The 18,356-nt window shown below is 43.6% G+C and overlaps 2 protein-coding genes across 3 annotated transcripts in view; one reads left to right on the top strand and one right to left on the bottom strand.

Moving 5' to 3' along the window:
• The window catches only part of skic2 (SKI2 subunit of superkiller complex), a 42,753-nt gene that overhangs the window by 19,104 nt on the left and 5,293 nt on the right, over positions 1–18,356 (top strand). For both annotated transcript variants that reach the window (XM_083774343.1, XM_083774342.1), the window contains exons 15-24: positions 1,060–1,156; positions 1,392–1,604; positions 4,132–4,242; positions 9,245–9,356; positions 9,542–9,660; positions 10,690–10,821; positions 13,321–13,458; positions 13,616–13,720; positions 17,757–17,892; positions 18,175–18,301. In XM_083774343.1, the coding sequence (XP_083630469.1) occupies positions 1,060–1,156; positions 1,392–1,604; positions 4,132–4,242; positions 9,245–9,356; positions 9,542–9,660; positions 10,690–10,821; positions 13,321–13,458; positions 13,616–13,720; positions 17,757–17,892; positions 18,175–18,301 (1,290 nt within the window). The remainder of the gene's footprint in view (positions 1–1,059; positions 1,157–1,391; positions 1,605–4,131; positions 4,243–9,244; positions 9,357–9,541; positions 9,661–10,689; positions 10,822–13,320; positions 13,459–13,615; positions 13,721–17,756; positions 17,893–18,174; positions 18,302–18,356) is intronic.
• LOC310868874 (S-adenosylmethionine synthase-like) lies at positions 6,098–7,273 on the bottom strand (the record flags this gene model as incomplete). The annotated part of the gene is made up of 1 exon (XM_083779354.1): positions 6,098–7,273. The coding sequence occupies one exon, from the start codon at positions 7,271–7,273 to the stop codon at positions 6,098–6,100; it is 1,176 nt and encodes a 391-aa protein (XP_083635480.1).

Below are 18,356 nucleotides of genomic sequence, written 5' to 3'. Positions count from 1 at the left end.
AAAGCCTTTTGGAGGTCCAGCATGACCATGCCGCAGTATTTTCCAGCGTCCACCTCGTGTTTGATGTGGTCGCTCAAATAGAGGAGGCATGTGTCAGTGGAGTGGGATGTTCTGAAAGTAAGAATGTTAAAAATTACTTAAAAATGTTACTTAAAAATGTAAAAGTATGAATACTGCAATTTAGAACTCCCATTGTGAGCTATTTTCAAATGGTCAAAATGTAGTGGTTAATGTACCGGTATAATGTTTTGTAATGATAAACAGAATCTCCGTAACAAATACCTCAAAACTGTACTTACAGTACTTAAGTAAATGTACTTTGTTACTTTTCATCAGCTTGCCATCAGCCAACCAACCAATACCTTTAAATACACAGAGAGATTACTGAAATTGAAGCCTCGTTTGCGGCTAATTACAATGACAAACAAACGATCATTTATATCACATAAATATCAAATATCACTTTCAAATAACACAGGGAGAACCTTCACTGAACTGATTAGGAAGATTTATCTTGGTAATGCTAAATCGACAGATTGGTTGAAAAGTTTGCTGAGACTGGTTAAGACTTTACCCATAGGTTGGAAATCAGATAACAGTGTTTATGAACAGCTCAGTATTGGCTTAATCGTGGTAAGATCAGTGCCGGTATCACCCGGTGTTTATCGTGAGTAAAAAAAACGCTTCGTAATCGGTAATCGTACCGCAGAGATTTTAATTTATTAAACATTGTCCTCCGTCATACACTTAAATCCTCTATACTTGATAAAAACGGACCTGTAAAGACCGCATATTTCGTGCTCTCTCATTTCATGCTACACAAATCAATTTGTCAAAAATAGCAGATCTCAATCACAAACTTGTAGATAGGCTATTTTGGGCCAACGTGAAGGTTCCCTCCCAGAATAGGGACGGTGGAGGTTCAAGTGTTTAACCAAAGTGGCATTTTAAGTTTTTAAGAATAATATTGATTATCGCGATAATATCCTTAATCGCAATTATCACAATAATGGAGACATGTCATTTCCATGTGGTCCCATCTCTACTTCTGTCCGCCAGGTACTATGCAGCAATTGACGCGAAGAAAGAACGGACCAGTAAACACGCCCAGTCGTTTGGAACAAAGAACACGTCTCAGAACACAACACCCAACCAGGTTCTCTTCCTGTACAAATGTATTTTTAGTATTTACATTACTTTATATATGCACAGATGTTCTTAAAATATATATGGTCCATAGGAGGGGCTAGCGCCCCTCAAAATGATACAATCTGTATACAGTATATAGAATTAGGTTTAATTTTCCAACATATGAAATTATTGCTTTGCATTTATGGCAAGTTGAAACGTAGCCCATTATGTTTTAATATATAAAATCTGTTTGCCACCAGGACAAAGCGGTGTGGCTGTCTCTCCTTCACTCGCTGTCTCAGAGGCAGCAGACTCCCGTGGTAGCGTTCACCTTCTCACGGACACGCTGCGATGACAACGCACGCTCTCTGTCCTCCATGGACCTGACCTCATCCCCGGAGAAGGCGGAGATCCACACTTTCTTCCAGAAGAGTCTGAGTCGACTCAGAGGCGGCGACCGGAAGCTCCCCCAGGTAGAAGCAACACACAGGGAATTATTTTAGGCGGCGATTCACAACCTTTGGGCTGTGAGGGTATTACCAGTGGGTACCAGGCCTGGAATTTCATCCTTTTAGGGGCAAGGCCACTTTGCCTTTAGTGTGGTCAACTTTTTGAGGGCACAAGGCCGAGTGCCAGGGCATGAAGGCCATCAATTAAATTAAAACAATGATTTTAAGTCCCCAATCATAATTATTTTAGCTTAAAGGTTAAGGATATTCTTTTTCAAGGCGAACATTGGCTCTGAACAGTGCTTCTTAAATAAATAATCACAGTTTTAAATAACAAAATATAAGTAGCTACTGTTGTAAAATATTGTAAACATGTTTTGGGGTCCAAGTCCAGAGATGAAAATCATAATGAAATCGCCTAGGACCCCTGTCACCCTAGGCTAATTCATATACATTTAATGTGGGGGTCATTGAAATGTAAATGGCAGAGGATCACTGGGTTAAACTGTGAGTTAATTCACAGAAAATACAATGACAGTAACTTTTGAAGAAGGGCTTGGTTTAGAAAAGCCTATATTTTGTGCTAAACTAATATATTGAATAACATGGCATTGTAGAGAGGTTAGTGACAGATGAGATAATTTCTCCATTGTGGGGCTGCAGGACTGAGGACTCTGGAGATAAGTCAACTAAAAGTGAAAGTGCAGCTTCAGATCAGTTTTTTGTTCTTACCTGGAGTGTGCTGTGCACAGGGGAACAATTGTTTAATTATATCCACTAGCCCTTACCCGTTGTGAAATACTTGTGGCCGCGGGGGGTACTGCGCCCTGTGTGCGTTTTCACATTTTTTATTCACTATAAAATTCATTATTCATTTATAATTTGTTAAATTGGAAAAAGGGCTTCGTTAAGACCTACATATTATTATGGTCAATGCCTGTGTGAAAAGTGGGAGCGATTGTTGCAGGCAGTGAGGAGCTACGGCAGTTACAGTGACACACAGACAGACATTGTTGATGATGATGATGATGGTATATTTCTGTCGCTATCCATAATGCGACGCAAAAGTACATTTATGTTTCTTGGCGGTAGAATGGGATAGAACATCTCTCCTCCTCCTTGTATGGACTATGGACAGCCACGCTGTTTTGCGTTAGACAAAAATAATTCAGCTGGACCTTGTCCGACCAGCGACCAACGTTAATGCATGTGACGTAGGACCGCCACACTGTCGCAACGGTAGAAAACATTATTTTGTTTTGGGTGATAGTTGCAGTTTGACCGGATACAGTAGCTAGTAGCTACACTAGTAGTAGTAGGCAGTGTGTGGGCTAAATGCTCTCTGTTTACTCTGTCAGTGCGTGTATGTGTGGTGCGGAGGAGGAGGCGCGCGGTGTGTGTGTGCGCGTGTGTCATGACGACCAGCGGGGGTAGTTATTAAGGCAAAGTACCACAAAAGAATCAAACCACTTGGCAAATGGCAACACAACTACAACACAGATTTGTTCTGCGCGGGACGTGAGGGGAACATTGGTTACCGTAATGACTGGAAAATTGCGCAGAGGAAAAGGAGTAAAATTAACTTCTGTGGGAGCCGGTCGGGGCACCACGGCCACTGTGGCCGTATGGGCATACGCCATACGGTATACTTTTTCAAGGGGCACACGGACAAAAAGAGAGGGGCAACGACAGCCATGGCCGCGGGGAATTCCTGCCCTGGTGGGTACCCAAATAACTGGCAGAATACTAACACCTTATTGATAAGTGAAATTAATAAAGTATTTAAAAACAGAAATCGTGGTGTATTTTCTTAAAACCCTGAAAAAGAGTTTTCATTGTGATATTGATAAACCTTATGTTAGTTCCATTGATCCATGCCGGAACATAATCAATTGCTTGACAAATCTATAAATGCATGACAGGATGATGTGTAGACCATACTGTAGGTGTGCAGCCTGTAGAGACAGAGACTTGAAGGAGGGTTGCAAGCTAGAATGGGACGTAGGAATGTAGCCAGCTACCGGCTGGATGAAAAACACAGCCACGGAAGTGATTGCACTTTAATAAACGCTTATTTGGTAATGAGTGGATTTTAGCATGGTCACGGCCAAAGTCTTTTTATTGTCTCTGATTTTTTTGTTTGTTGCATAACTCAGTCCTATTGAACACTCTTTACGTCTGTGTGTTGGTTTAAATACTATTAAACCAATGGAAAGTAATTGACAAAGTCACAATACTTTGATGAGGCAGTATTGCTGTGTTTTAAAAGTAGAACGTTTTCCAGAAAAACTAAATGCTTTAAGAGTTTTCTTCCCGACAGCAGAGATATATTTTAATCAGTCATATGTTAAGGGTGCCTGTTATTTAAGTATTTCAAAAGTATTTGTACTTTATTTACACGAGCACAATCACAAAACGAGCTGTGTATTCTTATAATTACATCTAAACATACATACAGTAGCGTATATTCAAACATGATGGTAAATGTGTATATATTCAACTGTACATTACATGTATAAAAGGCACTGAAGTTTGGTGATTCCTGTCGTAGATCTTGTTGATGAGAGACTTGCTGAAAAGAGGAATAGCCATCCATCACAGTGGGATCCTGCCCATTCTGAAGGAAGTCATTGAGATGTTGTTCTCCAGAGGACTAGTGAAGGTGAGACACGCATCACTGTCAAATCACTTCAATTAGTATTCAATTGCAACATCTATTTTGATTATTATATTCAAGGGGAATGACACCCTGGCCTAGGTAGGCTTAGTTTGCAGACTGTTTTCCTATACAGCAGTAACCTGACTCCGCCAAATGGTGGCGGTATTGAGTTCACAAGGCTGTTCAAACTAATTTTAGAGAACCAAGGAACCCGCATGCACGAGCAGGCTGGGGCCAAAAGAACCTGTCCACTCCTTAGATGCAACTAGACCTGTACGTGCCCGTCGGCCACCGGCCTACTTGAGAATGATGCAACTTGGGAACCTAATAATACCCGTTGTCATAGCACCCGTTTTAACTATCTGTCTGTGTCCCTTTTGTGCCCATACTGTATATGGAGATCTCTGTATCTGCCTGTGTCTGTTGGGAATTCATGGGAATTGAATTGCTGTCTCAATGTTTGTAAACAAGAAACACGTCTATACAATTTCACCCAATACTTGAAATTATATCGGGTGAACGGCTGTGAATCTGAAGTAACAATACAAAACAGACCACCAGTACGGTATTCTTTGCGGGGGGAAAAAAGAACAAAGTCTCAGCTATAAGCCATTATCGGCATCAAAGTGGTGATGATGGCTTGTTTTTTAGTTTAAGGCTGTCAGAACACCTGTGATTCATCACGTTGTATCAGTCAAGAGTTAATAAATGGGATATTATTACTTTAATGCCAAATGGCACCACACTGTGGTGCTTCCATTTGTTTTGTTGAGTTATGTTAGAGTTCAGAGTGGCGAGCACGCAGTACCCTCTGACCTGCCTGTATTATGGCAGAAAACGGCAAAGACGTGAGACCTGAAGTTCAAACGTTTCAGAGAAAACGACTGAAATGCTGCATCTTACATAGAAAGCAGGGTTATTATAGTAAACTTAAGTCTAAAAAGTGAAAAGGAAAAAATATATATAATGAACACTGTACACTAATTAAAACTAGATATAATTGCATGTAATCTGCTGTAATGCATTCTTTCGTCCTACATTGTCAACTTCTATATCAAGGGCTTTCCCCGTTGCGGAAAAACTTGAACTAAGACTAACCTAAAACTAGTCAATTCCTAAAACTACTTTTCTACACTAAATTAAAGCTTAACTGAAATGAAATACCAGACTGAATAAGACACCACTAAGCGCTTTGGCTGCTGTTTTAATGTTTTTAGCCACTGCTCCTAATGGATTTGTTTTTACGTCCGGACACCCCGTTCAGGCCAGGCTTCAGACGTGCCTCCTCAGATCTGAACCCATTTGATTTTGCGTTAGGAACCCGTTGCGAATTACTTAAAATAGGGAAAAGGCTAACCTTTATTCAAAACTGACTGCATGGTACCGTTGCTGGCAGATTGCACAAATAAAACAATAAATTCACACCCACCTTGAATTCCAGATCAATCACACACAAGTTTCACATTGGTGTCTTCTGCATTGTAATTCAGCTAGTTAGAACATCTTGGATGTGCAAGGCAAGGCGGTGCCATTTATTTGTTTCTGCTGCAATTACATCATTTTACAACCTCACCAAACGTTTCAGCAAGAATTATGTTGCAGCCTTGAAAAAAACCACACTTGTGTGAAGTCAGCGGCACCTTTTTTTATCATGATGGTCAAGTTAACTTGGATGCCACATAATGTCACGGAGGGTACATACACACAAAGCTACACATTGGAGCTGCTGGCGCTGCTCAAAGGGGATAGGTGGGGTTTAAATAATGCCAGACTGAGAAATGTTTGGGGTGTTTCACCCGAGGTTTGTAGGCTTCTGTGTAATACACCTATAGGCCTGGGGGGAAACATCTTAACAGGTTTAGTATTTCAGTTTTTTGGGCACCTCCCATGGGAAGGAGTCTCGGCCAAAGTGGCCGTAGACTGCGGTTCTCTGATACATGGGCTTCTTCAGATCCAGCTCCCTGACAATGACCCCAGGGCGGAGGTCAAAGTTCCTCTTTACAATATCAAGCAGCTCTCTCTCGCTCTTTTTGGAGGTCCCATAGTGGAAGATAGAAATGGAGAGGGGATGGGCAACTCCAATGGCATAGGACACCTGAACCAGCACTCTTTTGCACAGCTCAGCCTTAACTAGGGATTTAGCCACCCAGCGAGCAGCATACGCGGCAGACCGGTCTACTTTAGTGTAGTCCTTCCCGGAGAAGGCTCCGCCCCCGTGGGCACCCCAACCTCCATAAGTGTCGACAATGATCTTGCGCCCCGTCAGACCGGCATCTCCCTGGGGGCCTCCAATCACAAAGCGTCCGCTGGGCTGCAAATGGTAGATTGTGTCATCGTCCAGATACCTACATGGAACGACCGTCTTGACGACCTTCTCCTTTAGGGCATCTCTCATCTCGTCCAAGTAGACATCCTCGTCATGCTGTACGGAGATGACGATGGTGTGCACGCGCACTGGAAGCATGGCGCCACGGTCCTGGCGGTACTGAACGGTCACCTGGGTCTTCGAGTCCGGACGAAGCCACGGTAGAGTGCCATTGTGGCGCAGTTCTGCCATCTTGGCATTCAGCTTGTGGGCGAGGACAATAGTTAGAGGCATACATTCCTCTGTCTCGTCGGTGGCATAGCCAAACATCAGTCCCTGGTCCCCTGCCCCGATGTCCTCCTCGTTGCGGTCAATGTGAACACCCTGGGCAATATCAAGCGACTGCTGGTCCAAAGACACACGAACATTGCAGGTCTTATAATCAAAGCCTTTGGAAGAGTCGTCATATCCTATGTGGCGGAGGGTATCCCGCACAACCTTCTGATAGTCCACTGTGGCATGTGACGTCACCTCGCCTGCCAGGAGGACCATCCCGGTCTTGATGAGAGCCTCACACGCGACCTTGGCTTCGGGGTCCTGCTTGAGGTGGGCATCCAGTACCGCATCACTGATCTGGTCACACACCTTGTCAGGATGTCCCTCTCCGACTGATTCCGATGTGAACAAGAAGCTGTTGTCCTCGGTGCAAGAATCGGAGACACCATTCATTGTTCACGTCTTCTTTTGTCTTATGTGCCGTACCCTTTATCAGAGTACTTGAAGACCAGTCTATGACATAAGTCATATTTTACATCAGTATTATGATGTCAGTCATATCCATCGTTGGGAATAAACCCCATATTTGGGAAAGACATCATGAAGTGTTATCAGAGTACTTGGAGACCAGCCTTTTTTTCCCAAAAAATATTTTTATTTGAGAAAACCGGTGTAGATATAGATACACACTCCACAGTACACAGTACATTTCTTCTTCCCTCCACAACCCCTTTATTTGTTTGACAAACAAGTAAATAATACACACAATTGGAAAGGAAACGGAACAGCAATAGTACATTAGTACAAATTCAGTCCATACTATAGGCAGTAACTATATGCAAAAAACGGAAAACAGAATATATGTCAGTACAGTCTATTTGGCCAGTCTATTATGTCATTAATCTATGATTAATACCAGAAGGTATCAAAGCTTCTGGAAGAGGCGCTGGGTGCTTTGGGCGTAGGTCTGATATTTGAGGGGTATGAGATTGACTATGCCCATGCTAAGCTGATACTAGGGCTGTCCCCGACTAAGGATTTGTATAGTCGACTGATAGATGAATACATTTGCTGTTAGTCGACTAATAGTTTTGCCCCAATTTTTTTTATATAAAAATACAATATTTACAAAAATATACAAAAATATTGTATTATTCCACTAGGTCTGTGGGGGACATAAACACATTTGAACATTCTGACTGTTCAAATCTCCAATGTGCATGTGGAGTGTGTCTGCCTGTGTGGCAATGTGCCACTGCCTGTGACTTGAATCGCACTTTTTTTTTTTGTGAACAACTGAGAGGCTTGTCATTAGCCAGATTGAGCACAGCAGGTGAGATTGAGATTCTGGAGTCTATCAGGCCAGCGCACTGTGCGATTCAAGTCACACACAGGCAGTGGCACATTGCCACACAGGCAGACACACTCCACATGCACATTGGAGATTTGAACAGTTAGAATGTTCAAATGTGTTCATGTCCCCCACAGACCTTCTATTTTTTCTGAGCCGTGCTATCCGCTCCAGCATGTGACTTTGTGTAGATGTGTGTGTGTGTGTGTGTGTGTGTGTGTGTGTGTGTGTGTGTGTGTGTGTGTGTGTGTGTGTGTGTGTGTGTGTGTGTGTGTGTGTGTGTGTGTGTGTGTGTGTGTGTGTGTGTGTGTGTGTGTGTGTCTTATTATTCCGCCCCCTGTGATGTCATGTGGATCAATAATCATCATAAATTTTTTTAGGGGTGCTAGCCCCTCGATACAGCTTTTGTCCCCACACGTCTTATATTTGCCACTGACAATGAAAGGAGAAATTAGGTCATATGTGCCTAAAATATGACGTAAATTTGCGGCAACACAAACATTAAATGCCATTGATAATGAAGGGAAAATGTATGTCCTATGTAGACTAGCAAATCGGCTAACCAATCACATAAATTCAGTTGTTCATGAGATGATGTATGATGATGTATAATGATAAGAGCGCCCCTCACTTCACACGGGTGGCCAAATTATTTTGAGGGGTCGCCAAATTATTAAAATATATATATATATAAATTTCTTTGAAACTCAATGGCTGGAAAATGGAAATTAGGAGTTTACATAGTACGTGGTGCATGATAAACTTTCCTTAATGATTAAATCTGGTTTCAGTATTCATTTATGATGTATTTTCTCTATTATAGGTTTTATTTTTGTCAGTTTGTATTGGTGGTGGGGAGGGGGCCACCCACCACCAATACAGGGGGTCGCGAGACATGGCCAAAGCATTTCCGGGGGGCCCCAGCCAAAAACGTTGAGAACCCCTGATTTAACACACCTATATTATAAATGATAATATAGGTCTATTAACTTCATTTAGCATGATTCCTGTATACTTTGCCGTGAAAACAATGTGAACAATGGTTTTGGGGGTTCTGTGTTTGTGAACATTAGGTCCTGTTCGCCACAGAGACATTTGCCATGGGAGTGAACATGCCTGCCAGAACAGTGGTGTTTGACAGCATCCGGAAACACGATGGCACAGGATTCAGAAACCTGTTGCCTGGTAAGCTGGCTGTCCTCTGGATCTGTCTATTTCTGTATCTTGTCTGTCAGAAAAAGTGCTACTTTCACTTTTATGATGTATCATGCAAGATGAGAGCTCGGAACTTGGAAGTCTTTATGATTTGTCCGTCTATTGCTGTCTCTCTCTCCCTCTTTCTTTCTGTTTTCTGTGTCTGTCTCTCTTAGGGGAATATATCCAGATGGCAGGTAGAGCTGGTAGAAGGGGTTTGGATGCAACAGGAACCGTGATCATCTTGTGTAAGGCAGGGGTCCACGAAATGGCAGATCTCCATGTGATGATGCTGGTGAGACTGGCATACTGGTATTACATATCATATAGATTCCTATTAGATGTGAAATGTGATTTAATATGACATACAACTATTAGATATGACATACAATAATAATATATATTAATCCTGGTCTCTATACTGCCTCCCCCTGGTCAGCTTGGGCGCCTGATGGAGGGGAAAGGAACTGGTTGGAATAACCGGTTCCTTCCACGCACTACGTCCTACCGGGGTAACTCCCCCCTGTCGGGTGATTAGAAGTGGCCTGCTCACTCCTCATGCATTGAAGGAAGCATGAGCTCAGTTCGGGGCTCTCCCCAGATTGGAAGAGGGAGAGTAGCGATTGAATACTTTATTAACAGTTTGCAGAGAAAAGCACAGGAAAGTTCAATACAAGATCTGCTAAGAGGATTTATAACCCAATAAATCCAGTCACTCATATATGATAGTCTATTTCTAGCGAGAATTTAACTAATTCAGTAGCAGTTTCTCTCCTGTCAGTTGATTTTTCATATCCATATGAGTGTAACGGCCGCGATGACAGTTTTTTTTTCCAAACACAGTTCTTATATGTGGATTACAATGCAAAAAAAAAAGCCATGACATGGCCAGTTTTGAGTGTTTGTGTAAACACAAACAATAAAAGACTAATGATTGGCCAGAATGAGATGATGCATGATGACGTACAATTACATGATAATGTATGATTTTTAGGTATACAGTAGTATGACACTGAAGTATTGTGTCACCCTTTAGTTAGATGTGTGACTGAAACAAAAATAAATGTGTATAGCTACTTCCTTGGTGTACTGGCTGTGTGCCTTAGAAGAGTTGGCGCTGATCGGTTCAGCAGTTTGCATGATTAGCCCCAGACAGACAGACAGGCAGACGGACAGAGGCGAAAACATAATCCCACCCGCTTTCCTTCGGCCTGGCAGAGCTAATAACAAAAAAACATTGCATGGATGCACCTGGGACGTATGTATCCTCAGTGATGTAGGATACTACCGGTATAACACGTATGTGTATGTGTGTGTCCATCAGGGTAAGCCTACAGTCCTCCATTCTCAGTTCAGACTGACCTACACCATGATCCTCAACCTGCTGCGTGTGGAAGCACTCCACGTCACTGACATGATGAGACGCAGCTTCTCCGAGTGTCACAGAGACACACAGGTACAAGCCAAAGATATTCACTTAACAGTCAGAGTGTCACAGGCACACACAGGTACAAGCCAAAGATATTAACTTACAGTCAGTGTCACAGAGACACACAGGTACAAGCCAAAGATATTCACTTACAGTCAGAGTGTCACAGAGACACACAGGTACAAGCCAAATATATTCACTTAGAGTCAGAGTGTCACAGGCACACACAGGTACAAGCCAAAGATATTAACTTACAGTCAGAGTGTCACAGAGACACAGGTACAAGCCAAAGATATTAACTTACAGTCAGAGTGTCACAGAGACACAGGTACAAGCCAAAGATATTAACTTACAGTCAGAGTGTCACAGAGACACACAGGTACAAGCCAAATATATTCACTTAACAGTCAAGAGTGTCACAGAGACACACAGGTACAAGCCAAAGATATTCACTTACAGTCAGTGTCACAGAGACACACAGGTACAAGCCAAAGATATTCACTTAACAGTCAAGAGTGTCACAGAGACACACAGGTACAAGCCAAAGATATTCACTTAACAGTCAGAGTGTCACAGGCACACACAGGTACAAGCCAAAGATATTCACTTACAGTCAGAGTGTCACAGAGACACACAGCTACAAGCCAAATATATTCACTTACAGTCAGTGTCACAGGCACACACAGGTACAAGCCAAAGTTATTCACTTACAGTCAGTGTCACAGAGACACACAGGTACAAGCCAAAGATATTCACTTACAGTCAAGAGTGTCACAGGCACACACAGGTACAAGCCAAAGATATTCACTTACAGTTCTACATTTATATACCATATCGAACAAGAGTAAGTACATTGAACAATGATCTAGTGTGGTTAAGTGTAAGAAGGAGGTTGGATTATTGTCTCCACCAGGCCGAAGGCATGGAGGGAGAGTATGTTTTGCACTCCGTCCGTCCGTGTGTCCGTCCGTGTGTGTGTGTGTGTGTGTGTGTGTGTGTGTGTCCGTCCGTCCGTGAGCAGCTAATCTCGCCCACCGTTAACCCGCTCGATGCCAAATTTTGCACACACACTCCCTGGATGCCAACCATGAACCTCTGCCCCAAATTTTCCAGAACGGCCTGTTATAGCGCCACCAGGAGGCCGCAAGTTTTTGCACAGTACACCTACAGATTTTGTCCAAACATCACGCAAATTGGTACACAGTCTCTCTAGAGCCATTCAACGAAACCGGTCTTTCACATTTCTCAGACTCCATCCTGATTGGTTAAGATTGGCTTCCAAAGTTCACAGGAGTGCTCAGTTTCAAACAAAATGCTGCAAATCATGAACACATCGCGTGATTTCCGTGAAATTGTGCACCCACATTCCCACTAGGCCGAGGACGAAATGCCACATGAACAATTTCAACTCAGACTCAAGGTGGCGCTATAACTGGCCGAAAAGTGTTTTTACCTCTAACTGCACGGATCTGTGGATAACTTTGTATGCCAACTCCCTAGAGGCCAAGGAAAAACCTTTGCCTGGAATTTTTCACATCTGCTCTTTATAGCGCCACCAGGAGGCTGACATATGTAAAACACATTTTCTATTATTACTCCTTCAGATTTTATCCAAATTTCACGCAAATCGGTATACACTATCTCCATAGTCATGTGATCAACACGGAGCGGCACCATTTCCCATCTTCCATCCTGATTGGCTAAGATTGGCTTCCAAAGCTCACACGATTCGTCCATTTCGAAAAAAGGCCACAAATCACAAACACAGTGTGCAATTTCCGTTAAATTATACACGCACATTTTCACTAGGCCGAGGACGACATGCCACATTTTTTTCCTCAAAATCAGCCTCACGGTGGCGCTATAACAGGCCAATTCCTGTTTTTAGCTATAACTGCATCGATCTGTATACAACTTATGTATGCACACATGGAAAAACATTGTACCTGCATCCCTCCAACACGAACCTCCGGCCCAAATCTTCCTCAACAGCCTGTTATAGCGCCACCATGAGGCCACAACCTGACCTGCCCTGGTGGAGACCTGTGCCGATTGGCACTTTGTCTAGTTCATTACTGTGTTTTGTCAAAAACATAATCACAACTAAAACCCCAGCTATAATTTATCATTGTTCTGAAACAAAGAACGTTTTTTGTTCACGCAGGAGATGTGAAGGAGATATGAGCTTTTTGTTTTGATGTCAATGTGAAGACTTGTACTTGGAGCTAGCTATCAAATGTATTAGACATGCTATGAGGTGATGTTTTGTTTTGTGTTGTATTGTATTGTCGTGTTGTATGAATGGTGTATGTAATGTCATGAAATACTTTGTTTTTGATGATGGTCTTGAGACCCCAGGAAGAGTAGCTGCTGTCATGTACAGCAAGCTAATGGGGATCTAATAAATAAATCAAATATTGATTAAATGAAGTGACTGGTTTAGTGAAATTAAACAGAGCACACAAAGATTGATCTTGCCGAGCACCTGATCCTCTCTCTCTCTCTCTCTCTCCCCCCCCCTCTCAGGCCCAGGAGAAACAGATCAGGCAGCTGAAGGAGACTCTGATGTCTCTGCCTCCCCTGGAAACGGAGGGACAGCTCTCTGACCTGCTGCCCTACTACAGAACTGTCACCGAGCTACGCATCACCGCCGAGGCCCTACAGGTGCACTCCCACTCACATAGCACATTGTTTTATTTCCAGTATGTCTACGTACATACAAGGAATAAGGGACATAAACCGTTCTAGTTCAGTCAGATAATCGTGACAGTCAATTACAGTCCAGTATATTATGCCTGTGCTATATATCTGTGCTTTTCAGCAAGCGACTGTGGAGTCGATCAACGGTCTGAAAGCTCTGTCTGTGGGACGAGTCGTCATCGTCAACAACAAACAGCACTTCAACACTCTGGGAGTCATCTTACAGGTACCATCAATCAATCTTTATTTCAGACTCTAATGTCCATATAAGACAATACAGGGGACACAACAAAGTGACATGTAAAAAAGCGGCACATCTAAAAACCATACAGACACCCTCTCCAATGCCTCTAGCTCTTCTTATTAGGCATGGTTAAAGTCATTATAATTTCATTTTTTGAGTCCTTCAACCTCATCATAAAACTACATCGGTTTCCTGAGAACGGCGTCTAGAGTGGGAACACCACTGTTTGCAAACAATTGGCTGGCACTTGTCCACCTCGGGAGCCTCAGCAGGATTAAGCTTTTAAAAAGGGTGATCTTGACATCATCAGTACACATAAGATTTTTATCATCAGTGATCACAGAGGTCAGATAATTTGACCCAGATATCTGACCTTATCTAGAACGGGAAAAAAACTGTTCATGGATGCACCTGGGACGTATCCTCAGTGATGTATCCCAAGGTCATCGGGGTTTCGAGTCTCTCGAACATCATACCCTTCACTCAGGTGACCCAGCCGGGGTGATCAAGTCCCGACTTACGTCCCAGGAGCTACCCTCGATAAGTCCCATTAGGGCATGACCAGGGCCACACAATCCGTTTCTCCGGAACTACTCTACCGGGACTGGAAGGTAGATCAATTTAGCGCGAGAAAGGACTAGGCTCTGTGGGTTGACTCCTGTCCGGGCCCCTCCTACGTCTCACCAGGTCCACTCTATTATCTACTATGACCTTATCTATTATCTATAACATTGAGCGAGATAAAAAAAAGAGGGGAATGCTGCCCTCCGAACCTCTAAAGGCCTTTTCAGACGGAGAGCGACTGACGTGCCTAGTAATTCATTGCGAGACGTGCGTTTATTTTGGACGTGCAGAGAAGCTGAGGAGCGAGTATTTTCATGAGCGTGCTCGTTTCGTGCACATGGCGACTAGACCTGAATTGGACCTCGCTCCCCTTCTGAAAGGACCTTTAGTTTTCATAATCATGACTACACTCTTTTTGTGGTTGAACTAGACATCCTACTGCTGCCCATAAGCACACTAAGCAATTGCTATAGGCCAGCAGGGCAGGGGGACATGATGACGAGGTCATCAACATCAACGTACAGTATACATGACGACTTTCTCCCAACATACAACCAGTCCTACACATTTTAAGACTTTCAGAGCGTTCATCCATACAGATTTAATAAGCACAGGTGATAACATCCCACCCTGTTTTACCCCGTTAGTCACTAGAAAGTGCACCGATACAATTTACAATTTACAATTTAGGCATTTAGCAGACGCTCTTAATCCAGAGCGACTTACATTTAAGCAAGAACAAAAGCATGGGAATACATCACATAAAAGCATTTATCATGAAACATGCGTAAGCTAAGAAAGTAACAGTGGAATATCTATATAATGAAACTATACATACATATAATGAAACTATACATACACTATACATATAATACTATATATACATATAAACTATCCATATTTACTACTATGCTATACATATGTACTATGGCGTGCTATGACTAAATACAATACAATTATAGTGCTGTCTACATAACATGCTATAAGTCTGTATCAAATGCTATCTAAGGCAGCATAAATGCTATCTAAGGGGGTAGGGTAAGTGCTATGGGCCATGATGGAGTCTGAAAAGGTGGGTTTTCAGGCTACGGCGGAAGATTGGGAGTGATGCTGCAGTTCTGACTGCAATGGGAAGTGCATTCCACAGTTTTGGAGCCAGAAGGGAGAAGAGTTTGGGACGTGTGGAGCGTTGTCCCGGCGTTTTTAGTGAGGGTACTTCCAGCTTCCCTGCGTTGGCTGATCTGAGTGCGCGGGAGGGTTTGTAGGGTTCAATCATACTTGTAAGATATGGGGGAGCCATACCTTTGGTTGCTTTGAATGCCAGCATCAGAGTTTTGTATTCTGTGCGGGCAGCGACCGGGAGCCAGTGGAGGGAGCGGAGCAGGGGGGAGACATGTGAGAATTTTGGCTGGTTGAAGACCAAGCGAGCTGCTGCATTTTGGATCAGCTGGAGAGGCTTAAGTGCACATGCTGGTAGGCCAGTAAGGAGGGAGTTACAGTAGTCGAGTTTTGACAAGACTGTTGTCTGGATTAGGAGCTGGGCTGATTCCTGGGTGAGGAACGGTCTAATTCGTCGTATGTTATAGAGTGTGAACCTGCAGGATCGAGTGACAGCTGTGATGTGAGCTTTGAACGAGAGCTGACTGTCCAGGACAACACCAAGATTCCTGGCTGTTGGGACAGACGTTACCAGGGCGTTGTCTACGGAAATAGTTAGCTCCCGCATAGGGCAGGACTTAGCTGGGAAGAAGAGAAGCTCAGTCTTGTCTGGGTTCAGCTTGAGATGGTTGGAGGACATCCACTGTGAGATGTCAGCCAGGCATGCAGTGATGCGCTCTTCCACCTGAGTGGTAGAGGGGGGGAAGGATAGGAACAGTTGTGTGTCATCGGCGTAGCAGTGATAGGATATATTGTGAGCAGAGATGATAGTGCCAAGGGATTTAGTGTACAGTGAGAAAAGGAGGGGACCAAGTACAGATCCCTGTGGGACCCCAGTTTGGAGGGTTCGGGGGGATGATAACAGACCTTTCCAGGAAACCTGGTAGGTCCGGTCGGTGAGGTAGGAGGATAACCACTTTAGTGCCGTTCCACCGATGCCTAGCTCCGCTAGGGTGTCTAGGAGCAGCTGGTGGTTCACTGTGTCAAATGCTGCTGATAGGTCTAGGAGAATCAGTACTGCAGAGTGGGAAGCAGCTTGGGCAGCATGTAGTGCTTCTGTGACTGCCAGCAGGGCAGTTTCTGTGGAGTGGGCCTTCTTGAATCCGGACTGGTTGGGATCCAGCAGGTTGTTCTGTGAGAGATGGAGAGAGAGCTGGTTGGAGACGACACGTTCAATGGTTTTAGAAATAAATGAAAGGAGTGATACTGGTCTGTAGTTCTTGACATCTGAAGGGTCAAGGGTTGGTTTTTTGAGGATACAGTATCACCCCATCTGACTTGCATTGATGGGAATACCAGAAATGTAAAACACGTATACAGTAGGAAGGAAGGACCCCCTCTCGCTCATAGTTTTGCAGTTACAGGTTGCCATGGTTAATGCGGTCAATGGCTCTGAGTCTCGAAGCATCAAGGAGGCACGTAAACATGATGGAATTATTTACTTACTTACTCTTTTAGAGCATAGACACACATGTCAGTGCCATGTTTACTTTTTTTTTACATTGCTCATCAGTTGTGACAACATACTACTGCAGCCTTTCATTTCAAGTACTAACCGGCACTAACAGAACTGACGGAATATACTGTAGCCAGGAAGCATTCCATGCATCAGCATTCCAGAGAAGCACAAAGCAAGTAGTACAGAAATTCTGAGGCTGGAATATTTCAATTGTTCAGCTGAATCTGATCAGGGCCACAGGATTTATTTAAAGCCAGTTTCTCAATAGCTTTTCTGATTTATTCAGGTCTAATAGCCACATCAAACAACACCCACACTGAAATCATCACTTTTAACACAATTAAAGATCTTGACTTCTTTCCAGAAATCCAAGACATCCATTTGCTGCAACTTTCTGGCCATTCAGTGTTATTAAACCAGACTCTGGGAGTTATCCTACAGATATAGGTTGCTTCTTATTAACCCATTAAGACCTGGTGGACCATTCTACGAATGCCTTCAGTAGTTCTCAAACTTTTTCGGGCCAACGACCCCCAAATAGATATCTATTTGCCCGCGGACCCCCCATTTGAAAATTAGAAGATTTGTGTCCATAAAATATGGATAAAGGGGTTGAAAATGACACAAAATACACTGGCAGTCCTCCTATAGGACTATATACCTTCAGTCTTATTAACCAGATTCTGGGATTATGTTCAGAACGAAAGCTTTCTGCTGAATCATGAAGACTCGTGCGATCAATGTTTCAAATAACAGACACAGAGTGGATAGGAATCTATCCATGCAACATATCAGTAGCAAAGGTCAGCTAACATAATGGTCTTCCTCTGTATCCAGGTGTCCAGTGACTCTGTGAATCGTACCTTCACCACCCTGATCATGTGTGAGAAGGGGAACGAGGACCTGGTGGAGAACAGCCCCAATGCTGGAGGTTTACCTCACCTGTACAACACAGCACTGTTCGTACCTGAAGGTTGGTTCCACTCACAGAGGGCCCAAGGACTGTGTTTTGGCATTTTAAGCCAATGTACAAGCTCACAAGCTTTGTTTTAAAGCATTCATCAATCGTAATCAAGACAAAAGATTGATCGGTTTTAAGTCATATCGTGTGTGTGTGTGTGTGTGTGTGTGTGTGTGTGTGTGTGTGTGTGTGTGTGTGTGTGTGCGTGTGCGTGTGCGTGTGCGTGTGCGTGTGCGTGTGCGTGTGCGTGTGCGTGTGCGTGTGCGCGTGCGTGCGTCCGTCCGCGCGCTTCAGGTCCATGCAGTCACACCGTACAGAAGTTGAAACTGCAGGATATCTCTGCCATCACGGTGAAAACTCTGAAGGTGATTCCTGACAGGATCATCGACAACTACAGCAAGAGACAACAGCCGCGCTTCAGGTGTGTGTGCATGTGATTTGTATCAGTGGTTCACCCCCTTGAGGAGGTTCCAGTG

Source organism: Protomyctophum parallelum (genome assembly GCF_964188405.1).
Source record: "Protomyctophum parallelum genome assembly, chromosome: 1".
Lineage (NCBI taxonomy): Eukaryota > Metazoa > Chordata > Actinopteri > Myctophiformes > Myctophidae > Protomyctophum > Protomyctophum parallelum.
The sequence above is the reverse complement of the archived record's forward strand: the minus strand, read 5'-3'. Positions and strand labels throughout refer to the sequence as shown.